The 11,879-nt window shown below is 37.5% G+C and overlaps 1 protein-coding gene across 1 annotated transcript in view; it reads left to right on the top strand.

The window, feature by feature from the left end:
- The first annotated feature begins 9,003 nt into the window (after positions 1-9,003).
- LOC104552659 (mucin-5AC) overlaps positions 9,004-11,879 on the top strand; it is a 43,819-nt gene continuing 40,943 nt past the window's right edge. Inside the window, exons 1-2 of the mRNA XM_061999689.1 lie at positions 9,004-9,058; positions 11,393-11,461. Coding sequence (XP_061855673.1) covers positions 9,004-9,058; positions 11,393-11,461 — 124 coding nt within the window. The remainder of the gene's footprint in view (positions 9,059-11,392; positions 11,462-11,879) is intronic.

The raw sequence follows: 11,879 nt of genomic DNA, 5'->3' as shown, positions 1-11,879 counted from the left end.
TGCTCATTATGTTTGAAAAACTTCAAGAATTGTTTTTACTGTTCTTTGCAATGTTTCTACAGATCAGCACCATTATTGAACGGGGTCCTAGAATACAGTCGAGTTTTGATTAAATAAAATTGCTAAAGTTGTGGAGATTCTCTCCTTTGTAGATGTATGCCACAAAAATGAGAAGAAATGAAGCCTGGTTCATTTCAAATTCTCTTTGGGAAAGTAAAACTAGAAGTGAAGAAACAAACTGCCTCACGGCTATCAGAAACATTTCCTTCAGCAGTTGCAATATATTTGTTATGGTGAACTCCCAGAGCAACATGCATATATGTGCATACACCAAAAGGTTATGGTGTGCAAATAATAAATAGAATGGGTGATTTGCAGCCCGTCCCAGAGCCAAGTCTGACTGCAAGAGAACCATCAACATTCTGCTTTGGCTGGCCTTTAAACACTATATGCGGAATGGCAGTTAATTTAAAGCAAGTGGTAGTTGCTTTGCATGTTCTTCTTGTTTGTAAGATGCAATACTTAAAATTAAAGCAAACCTCTGCAGTAAAAAAATAATGATAGTTAATATAGTGGTATTACTCTGAAACATTTTGCTGCAATATTGCAGTCAGAGAAACATGAAGATTTTTACCATGAATTGTGTCCTATCAACACTCACACTGAGGCATAAGCAGAAATACTCAGCTTTTGTTTACTAAGTACTTGAATGAGTTGCAAGTGGTCTGAAACTCAGTTCAACTGCTTTACCTAACTCAGCAGTGGCAAGCAGCATTTTGCTGTCCCATAATTCTTGCTCGGTCTTAAAATAAAGAATGATGCTGCAGTCTGTGGCAAGCAGAAGCCCAGTTACCTCTATATCTGATTAGTTCCTTGTCTGATTAGACTGAGGTGAGAGAAATAACACCAAATTCACATCTGTTCTTTGACTGTTTTATTCTGTTTGCCAGCTGCAGAACAAACTCAAAGAGCAGATGCTGTACTCATCACCAGGCTGGACTGCATTTTGAGTGTCTACTCCTTCCTAGTGATTGACAGATAACAGATGGAGAGCATTGTAACAGGGCAATATAACCACAGCTGCAAAGCTCACAGTCCCTCTCCTCCATGCATATGGCAGATCTTGTTATGTCTTATGTACAGGACAATTGCAGGGGTTCTTCTTCGTTATGCGAGATGGGAGCGACCAGATACCAATATGATGTGCATCGACTCCAAATTTATTGTCACATAATCATCACTTATATACTTTTTCCAAATGCTGTATACGTGCTACAATTCATGACAATTAGCTAATACTAAGGATCACACGCTATGCATAAGGCCTCAAAGTTTCGTTTTTGTAACAACTTAGACACCAACCTCACTGTGTTAAAACAAAAACCTTATTGTACTTAAAACATCAAGCTTATTGTGCTTAAAATATCACCCCATCTATTTCACCTTCAGTAAGTTTTCTCTCACACTAGACTATGGTTATGCTTACCTTACATTTTACTTTATACTTTTGTTAGTTACATATATTGTAATTTGTTAGTCATGTACATGCGATCAAAAACTATTTCACTGTGAGGGTGACAGAGTCCTGGCACAGGCTGCCCAGGGACATGTTCCAGTGCGACTTGATCTAGGTGAACCTGTTTCTGCAGGGGGGTTGGCCTAGATGATCTCTAAAGGTCCCTTCCAACCTATGATTCTATGATCACACAATGCTTAATTGAATGCTCTATTCTATCTTCTAACAATGCTTAATTTAATGCTCTATCCTGACTTCCTGTTTTGACCTTTCCTCTGTTACAGTCTCTGTAGTTTAGGTTTCCTCCTTGCTCAAGCTTTCTGTCACATAGGCATTCTTTTCTTTTTCTGTTTCTGCTCCTGAAGGCGATTCAAAGATGAACTGCTCACTTCCTCCGTCTTTGTCTAACTCCATATCATTCATTATAGCCCAGGCTCCAACAGGACAATGTCTAGGAATTCAAGAAATCCTACTTTCAGGAAGTATTTGATGAAAGATTATTATATTTAAAAATGAAATTAAACAAATACACTGTTTCCCTGTCCCTCAGTAGATAGAAGCACATTCAAAATTCTTATGGTGATTTTCAAACATAAAAGTAATTCTGAAATTGAAATAGCAACAAGTAAGGAAGAGGAATTAGTAGGAAAGATTAAAAATTTACAGGTGCTCCTGCAGCATCTAGATGTGCTACAAGAAGACAAAGAGGGCTTGTATGAAGCCCTAGAAGTTCCCTCCAAAATAAGCTGCAAATACATTATGTATCAAAGTAGTGTTTTCAGTTCACGTACCCAGGGATTTGGAGAAAGAATAGATCATAAACCATGAAAAAATTATTGATTCCTATAATTGTCAAAATTTTAGAGTATAATTAGATTCATGATGAGTAATCACATACAAAAGGGCTATGAAATTTAGGAGCCAAATCATTCACTGACTTGATTCACCGTGGGGGTCATAAGAGTGCCAAGGCTAGAGCAAGAGAGGCAGTGGACATGTAGTCACTACAGGGGAAAAGGAGATAGCAGCAGCTCTGCTCTAGGTGGGTTTGAACTTTCTGGGAAAAGCATCTTAACTAATGGGTTAGAAAAAGATGTCACAGAGGAGAGTAGCAGGAAGAACCAGTGTGGTCATCCACACTGATTTAGCATCAGACATCCCAAAACAGATGGACTCTGTTGCATCCTCAGTAGCCCACAACAAAACTATGTTGAGCTTTTATTTGCAAATTCAGCTATTCCAGGAGTTAGTTTGCTAGGCCTTTTCTCAACTTGTAGGTTTGTCTTATACTTTCTACTAATGATAAAGAGGAAGAGAGGGAACACAAGAGCCATGAATCGAAAACCAAATTGTTGCATTGCTGTTTGTGTGGTCAGCATGGATGCCAGGTAACTCGTTAATCTGAAGAACAGGACAGACAACCATGATAAGGGATGATAAGCTTGATTCCTTAGCCAAAAGTTCAGTTGAGTATCTAAACTTAGTTATCACTGCAGACAGTAGTTAAAGCGTGGTCCCTGTGTATAGTTTTCAGACAGAACTTAAAGTTGCCTACCAATATGGACATGAACTTAGTCTGTCAGACCCTGAGGATATGTGCAGCACTAATGAGCATACTCAATTCTGAACAGTTTTGTGGAACAGATGAAGAAATGACTCATTGAGTACAACTGAGAAGGCTTCACAGTACAAGGAAAAGTACACCAAAGTATGTTTCAAGGGAAGATTCTGAAGTAGACGAAGAAATGATTATGAAAACTTAAGAGTCATTAAAAGGAGGGACTATGTGCAATTACTGGGCCAGGAGAAATAATTATGTCAAGCTCATGGAAAGGAAAAACATTAACTATATATATCTCCCACCATAGATTCAAAAGGTCAGATTTGGTTCCTGTACATTATAAATTTCCCACAGAATAAGCAAATTATGAAATGAAAAAGATGCACAGGCAAGGCAAAAGCACAATAACATAGACAGTGAATGCCTAACAGATAACAAAACACCAGGGGCAATATTAATTCAGAAAGGCATATTTAGTGCTATGTAGAAGAGGAAAACAAAACTTAAGTCCAGCCAGACAAACCAAATGAGAGCAATAAACACCAACCTAACATTGGGAGAATCAAGCATACATTGAAGGTGAAAAATCTACAAGCTGAGTTTTCAGATAGCGTGTACAGTGGAAAAGGTATTCTTTCCACTAAATTAAATGCATGATCAACCTAAGCACATTAAACCTGGTAAAAATTATGCACCACATACATATATAGATTTTCCCAACTTCACAAAAATAGCACCCAACAGTCAAAAATACTGAGATATGACAAGACATAGCAGCTTTTTGGAAGCAGAGCTATTAAAAGTTTTAGCATATATTTTCAAAGGATGGCAACCAGATTAAAAAACCAAATTATTATTCAGGCAGTATAGCTGAGTTCTCACATAGTTAAAGCACATAAGCAAGAATGACAGTGAGAATGTTGAGCTTGCCATGTAAAAGTCAAGCAAGCTGTGTGCTTAAAAAAGCTATTACATTGGAAAAACACAACATGAGTGAACACATTTCATTAATTTAATTTGAAATGTGCAAAGTCATTGGGACCAAAGTATTAGACAAGAGTTTATTTTTTTTTTTCTTGCATCTTTCATTCCCCTTAGTTGAGGTGAGCAGAGCTCTTGCCAACAGTTCAAGATACCATTTACAGTCCCTTCTTCCAAATCCTTTCAAACAGAATCAGGAAAAGACAACACAACTGTGCACTTCAGATGCCACTCTGTAATTAGGGGACTATGACTAACACCACTGACAAATGAGGCAAGTCACTTCATTTCTTCTAACCCTCACTACTCTTAGCTCTCACTTTTTCTCTGCTTAGATGATCTAATCTCCAGAAGACCAGAGTTTTCTTCCACATTCCAAAGTACTTTTCATAACCAGTTGTAAGGATACTGTTACAAATTAAAAGTGATAACCATATGCAGCACAGAGCTCTTTTGCCATTCACTGCAACTTAACACTCTCTCCATTCGCTGCAATTTAACACTCTCTCCACATGCTTTTCACCATGAAGCTGTGTGCAGATTTATTTTCCATGGAAAAGCTTCTCTGAGTTCTCAAGTGGTGTGACATGTTAGACTAAATATAAAACAGACTGGATCATCTATTCCCAGAACCAGGGAAAGGAGCATATAGCTAAATTGTGTTCATCTTTTTGTTCCAAGGTGGCAGTTCACATGTTTATTAGGGGGATGATAACAGACAACTAAGAAAGAGGATGAAGAGTAAGCATGAGTCTCTGAGTAGGGCTGGAAAGCAAAACCCTGGTGAGTCACCTGTAGACTGATGGAAGGAAAGAACAGTTGAGGTTATCAGAGAAAGGTGAGACAAAGCATGAGCAACACAAACCAAGGAGAGTAACTAAACCTCTACAGAGTAGGTGGAAAGGGTGTGCCGGATGCTCTGCTTAAGCTAATGCCAACTTGATTTACACTAATTGCAGACTGTCATTACTTTACATACCACAATAAATATTCTTTTCTCTTCTCTGACCAATCCAACTATTTAGTCATTTTTCCAGTTCACATGGCGAGCAAATACGTCACAAATCTGAGGCTCAATGCAGCTTCCCGAGTCCTAACTATCCCTGATTTATCATGCTTGCGAGGAGGCAGAATTTCTCAACACCAGTGAAGTTGTAATTTCATCATAGAAGGCAGACGAATTTTAGTTTCATTATTAGTCTTACTACTATCTAAATAACTTCTGAATCCTTGCCTTTGCCACACTTCATACTGTATCATCTACTTTCAGGTTGTAATTATAATATTGACAGTATACATGGTATCCACATTTTATCTGGTATTTGAAACTTCACATGAAATTGGTGTAATTCCTAACTAAGAAATCAAGTAGAAAAGGTAAAAGTGGTAAAAGCTAATAGACTATATCTATTGTCAAAGCTATGAGTAAAACAGCACATATTTTGGATTCACTGTTACAAAGAGGTGCTTTTAGTGGTCAACCCATTGGTACAGATTTTTGATACAAGATCAAAATAAGAGTCAGAAGAATATTTGCCAGTCAGAATTTGGTTGTTGCAATTAGTTCCCAATAATCTCCTACAAAATGAGCTGGTCTATATCAACTCTACAGATCTACCCTAAATTAATTTCCACGTTAACTGACTGTGATGTGTCAAGATAAGCTTCTGAGTTTCACACAGCCTTAAAACTGAGAAAACGAGAAAAATGCTGGAAAGTAACAAAAATACTTTCAACACCTCCCTGAATATTCTCTCCTGCAAATAAAGGTGCTTTGTTTTAACATCAGGCAATACCAAAACTGTGATTCCTTAGTGGACTCCTGGTGTACGTTAACAATAAAGACAGTTGCTTACATTTCTGTTATTAAAACTTCATTCTGAGGTTTCTTTCCCCTCATGCAACTGAAAAGGAGAGCTTATTCCTCCCTACATACGTAGGTAGGCTTTTTTCACTGTACCATTTGGCAACTCCAAAGCCTTCCAAGTACCTTTTTTTTTTTTTTTTTTAAAGTACGTAAGAACCACTTGGAGCAACCACCCATGTGACCAAATAACATGTTTACTTAAATCCTTGGTTTTCACTATGGTTTTCACTATATTCTCATCTACAGATAAGATTCACCTAGCAATAAGTCACCTAACAGAGTGACCTGAACTACTTCTGTAACTTTTTTTTTTTTACTACCAATTTCACCAGCTTCTGGTAGAGAGATGCTGGATACACTGAGAACTGGTAAATCATTTGAATGTTACTACTTCCTGAAAATCAAAAATTTCATTCTGGGCAGTAGTGATCATAAAAACTCCAGACCATGTAAAGTTTTGAGAAAAATATCTTAGCAAAGTCTTTTGAAGAATACCTTCAATTACAACTGGAACAAACTTTGCAATAGCTGTGCAATAGTGTGCACTGGTAAATGCTTAGTGAAGCAGCATATTCAAGTACAACGTATTGTTCTAGTCATAAAGATGAGTGCAAACTTAATACTCTCTTAGAAGAGGTAAGAAGGGTTTGGTATTAACCTCTGCTTAGCAACAACTCCAGTAAAAGAGGCATGAATAGGGGAAAAAAGGCAGCCTTGATCCCAACAGCACATCTGGTCTTCCTAGGTACAGACACCCTCCTCACCTTCACCAGACAAATGTCAAAAGCACTAATTGTCCCTTCAGAAAACTACTCTTTTTAATCAGTAGTCTCTTGCCCTAGTATACCCAGTGGGAAATAAGAAACTCTAAATATTTAAAGCAGCACCAGAAGACCCTGATATTCTGTTATTTCTCTCATGCAGAGGTGGGTGTAACTGAGAAGGGAAGCAAGCTCTGCTTCTTCTGCCCATCACATGTAGCCCATTGCTAAAGCTATACACACATTAGTTGCTGAAAGTCTAGTTTGTTGGGTGGTTTGTTTAATTGCTCAAGTGAGACTACTGTATATTTATTTAATACAGCTAACTGGTCACGTAAACAAGATATCGTTTCCCTTTGGTATGTACAGATGAATTTCTATTTATTATGAGTACTGGCACAGAATAAGACAATGTTCTATGGTCAGGAAATCCAGACTTTTCTTTTCTCCTGGTCTGCTGAAGCATGAAGACATAGATCTAGGGTGTGTAAACAGCTTACTACTGACTATGAAGATGTAATTTCATTAAACATCCTGGATATTTTGATGAAGTACATGTGTCATGCTATAGCAGGCCAATATGTTGACTTAAGTACCTCAACTTAGCCATAATAAGCTACTGCTGATTTCAGTTCAAAAATCAAATTCAGAGAACATTTCATAAAAGAATTCTTGTTCATTTGATAATACTGAGTGAGAATTTAATATATTTAGTGCTAAACAAAGTGGAAATAAGGGCTGAACTGAAAAAAAAAAGATGACACCATTCAGTTTAGTGACATCTGAATGGAATAGTCTTTTACAGTCTCCTATTTCTGGATCTCTACATATCCTAATAGACAGGTTCTTTCCCCTCTCCTTCTCTTCTGGCTCTCCCATCCCAATTACTTCTCCTAGATGCCTCTTGCTAAATTCCCCACTGAGCATCAGTTTTCATTCAATTTCTTGTGAGGAAGATTTTTGGATCTGTCAGTTACCTTCACTCTGCAAACTGGCAAAAAGCTAAAGATGAACTGAGAGCAAATGTGTATACCAGCTGCTGGCCTGTGTATAGGTTTTGCCAAAGTGAGAATTTTAAAAGAATGGTTTCACTAACTTTGAACATTTTTTACCATCTTCTGCCATACTAAATTAAAGTTTATTGACCTTGGAAAGTGACAAAAATCTGCTCCAAGCAAGTTGTCCTACCTATCTCTAATGCTAAGCTAAAAAAGAAGGATAAAGTGACATGAAGTAGCAATTACTGTATGTGCTTATTGAAGTATATGTACATTTATTCCTGCTAATCCATTAGAACTGCAAAAAAACAATATTCAGGAAAAAAATATGTGAAACCTTTACTGATGTGTTGAACCGCTACAGGCCTAAATCATTGCCTGTTTCTCTACTTTGTAATCCTCAACTCCGTGGATGTGAATGGAGTTACACAGAAGTGATACTGAAACAGTGTGATCACAGTAGCAAGCCATAATCAAACACTTTTTTCTCCCATAAAGCTGGCGTAAGGCTGTCTGTTGGAAATTACTCCTAATAGGTTTTATGAGAAGGAAAAATCAGATTATGAAGAGAATTCAGAAGTAGATTTTAAGATTTAAGCCCATCTCTACTAAATGCAGGATACAGTCTAGATGAAGCTGGCTTAACGTTCCTCAGGTAAGTGCCTAGTGCTTGTCAGTGCCACACAGAGGGGTTTCCATGGCATACACTCAATGTTACTGAGTGATAGTGCAGGACCCTTGAAGATTATTTTTCTGTTCTTTTCACAAGTTTAGTTACCCAGGAGGCACAGAGTGACTTCCTAATGCGAGGTCCCCACATATTAAATACTCCACACCTTCTCAGACTTCAAAAACTAGCAGGATTTGTTTGTCAAGGAGTTGCCTGGCATCAGGTACAGTATTGAAAAATTTGGAATAGTTACTTGCATGCTATATGCATAACTGCAAAGCAACACCAAATTAAATTTGTTCCAGGACCTGTTATTTGTGGAGAAGTTGTGGGCTAGTTGCAGTCACATTACGTTTTTCTATTAGAGTGAACCTTAACAAAATGTACAAACATATATGTATATACTCCTCCCAAAATGCAAATACCATTGGCCAGTTTGTAAGGAAGGAAGAGCATCCTCTGTTTACCTGTTCGTTTGCTAAAATCCCCCAAACTCCACCTTTCTAGACTCTCTGAATCAATCTGGGATTGGAGCCAAAGTCACCTACTATATAAGACTGATAGAGCACAGGTGAACTACTCCTCCTGAACAACTTTAGACTCAACATCCTTGTGCCAGACTCCACTCAAGATGGGGTTTGGCAGGGGGATGGAGGTACAAGAATGGGTTTTCTTGCTAGCAGTTTGCTGTATCCGTCAGATAGGTAAGAAGTTTTCTTTTTTATTTGGAAAAGAAAAAAAAACTCTGCTTAGTTAAATCGGCCCATTTTTTTGTCTTACTTAACAAATGGTTACATTTAAAAAACATTTATTTATATCCTTTTGTTTCAAATTCCATTAGATATGTAATGTTTGTCTATTAACTGGATTGATTTAATTTAATATTGCCTCAAGCTACTCTCTGTAACTACATTTGGAGGGTAGCCCTGAAGATCAAATCACAAAGAATCATTATTCATTTCTTAAAATGCTAGTTTTTCAGTATTGCTGATGCTTTACAGAGGTGTTTTATTCCTGTTGCATTTTGTATTAGGATAAATTATGAATGTTACATTTTTAATGAAATTTAAAATGCTATCTTTTACAGTTGCTAAATGATACAACTGGTCAATCTTTTCCAGTATCATGTCACCTATGAGGAGCTAATGCCAGCTTCCTCAAGATTTCTTGCAACTTCTTTTGCAAAAGAGACTAGAAGGGAATATTCACATGGCAATGACTTCCTGTAACTAATTGGGCATTGCAAAATATTTATAGAAATTATTGAATGTGAGCAGGACTGGGAGATTTTTCTCACACATGCAATCAATCATTTTGTATGTTTGGTTTGGGGTATTTTTTTTTCTCCTACCAGTCTTATATCCACCAGGGCTGTTCTTGACAGTTTTTATTAATATGAACAGCCTTATTAAGTCAATAGAGCCACTCAAATTGAAGTGATTTTATCAGTACAAGCTAGCTAAGTCAGTCTCATTCATGCACAGTAATTACTGTCCTGTCAGCTAATATTTTTAAATCTTCAGATTGCCTATGTAAATTTATCTTCCATATAATTTTCAAAATATTGACAAGTTCAAACATCATTTTAGGCTGCTTTATAGTTCGTGAAATAAACACTAAAATACTGTCAAGTTCATTTAAGAGCAAAATACAACCATCACCAAGAGTATAGTCTCACATTTAGAGTTTTGCAATGTTAGTCAAAAGCATCTTCAGCCACTCATTGGACAGGAAAGTTATTTGTACTGTGTAATGCTAATCTGATAAAGTGCTTTGAAAAGAGTATTGGTTACTGTTAAGCAAAATCCTCTTTGTTAGAATCAGTCTCTGTGGAAAATATTTTCAGATGTCCCGAGTGACTAAAGATTATTGGCCCAATCCCATGCCATGTCCACAAATACCCTGTTGTCTGACTTTACATTTTGGGTCAGATACTAACATATCAATTGATTGTAACAATAATTGCAGATGTGAATTTGAAGCTGGATATAGACTTAGCTAGGTGCATCCAGAAATAATATTAATAATTAGGTTGGTTCCCAAATTAACAAATAGTAAATTATCTTGACTATTCTCTATTCTTACATCTGAGACACATCAACAATATGGGATTGTGCAATTGCTAAATAAACCAATGCAGCTAGAATTTCCTTGGGAATAATGTATTTGCTAAGTAAACAAAAGACCCTGCTGTTTCCTTGAGAAAAATTAACAGACTAAAATACACGTATATGCTCTTTTGCTCTGTTACAAAGGTTCTCATGCTAGAATAAACAAAGACTCTATGACTCTATGCTTACTGAGATTCCTGTAGCTGGGCTGGGTGAGAGAAAATTCCAGCCTATTATTAAGACTTACAGAGGCATTTGCCTCACCTTATCAATATCAAATTTTCTCACCCTGTCAGTACCAATTATAATTGTCTCACCCTATTAATATCACTCCTGAGGAGAAGGACTCCTCACCAGTCCTCTCTTACTCCAGTGCAGGGTCTTCCACACACCAAGCAGCCCTGTACGGGCCATTGTAGAACGCTGCAACTCCACTTTGTTTCCTTTGGGTTAGGGTCTTCCTCTTGCTGTGTGCTGCAGGGATATCTCTGGTCAGGCATCACTCCTTTTTTTCCTGACTGCGGGGTCTGTGTGGCTGCCTCCATAGCCCTACTCTTCCACCTCCTCCTACGCACTGCAAATTTCCCTTCTTAAATAGTGACAGCAGAGGCACCAGATTGGCCCAGCTGGGCTGGAGGTGGGTTCAAACCCAGAGCCAGGGGAAAGTCCAAGAATTCTTTATGAGGGTGACACTGCAACCCCTTCCCCCTGTTACCAAGCAAAAGAGGCTCCTCACAAATCCATGACAAAAGTCTCTTTTTATAATCACATTTTACCCTTTTCAGGGGGCCTGGTTTGTTTTTTTTTTTTCCTGATGTATTAAAGGATTCTCCCTTTTTGTCTTACAGAGCTGGATTTGGGCCCTTTACTCTAAAAGTTTGGATACAGTATATTGTGCTCAATATGCTTCTTACATCTTTTTCACAGGAGCCCAGACTGAAATTCCACAGGAAACAGGAAGCAAAGACACCGAGGTTGTTCAGCAGACATCAAACAGTACGTTCATTTATACTATGTATTTGTATTTGTATTTATACATCTCCACTAAATAACGAAAACATCTACAAAAAGTCCTTACCATATTGCTGGGAATGTCAAATAAAGATAAATGTGTATTAACAAGCCTCTTTTAAAGAAGGTTTTCAGTTCCTTAACAGAAAAATACCCATCAGAGAGCAAAGGGGATAATTAAAGTTTTTATTCTCTCCTTAGAAAAAGAGAATGTGATGAACCATGCTTTTGTGCTAGTAACAGGCTGATTTAGTACAGCTTAACCCTTTGCATTGTTCAGTGTATCTGAAGCCCTCCAAAGTGCAGAACTGTGCATTTCTACTTCTTCTCATACAAGACAGAGTTTCACAAAAGGATCAAAATTAAAAGGGAGGAATTGTAATCATCACAGTCGATAGCAATT

This window comes from Colius striatus, chromosome 7 (genome assembly GCF_028858725.1).
Source record: "Colius striatus isolate bColStr4 chromosome 7, bColStr4.1.hap1, whole genome shotgun sequence".
Taxonomy (NCBI): Eukaryota; Metazoa; Chordata; class Aves; order Coliiformes; family Coliidae; genus Colius; species Colius striatus.
Note: the sequence above shows the minus strand (reverse complement) of the source record. Positions and strands in the feature narration are given on the sequence as shown.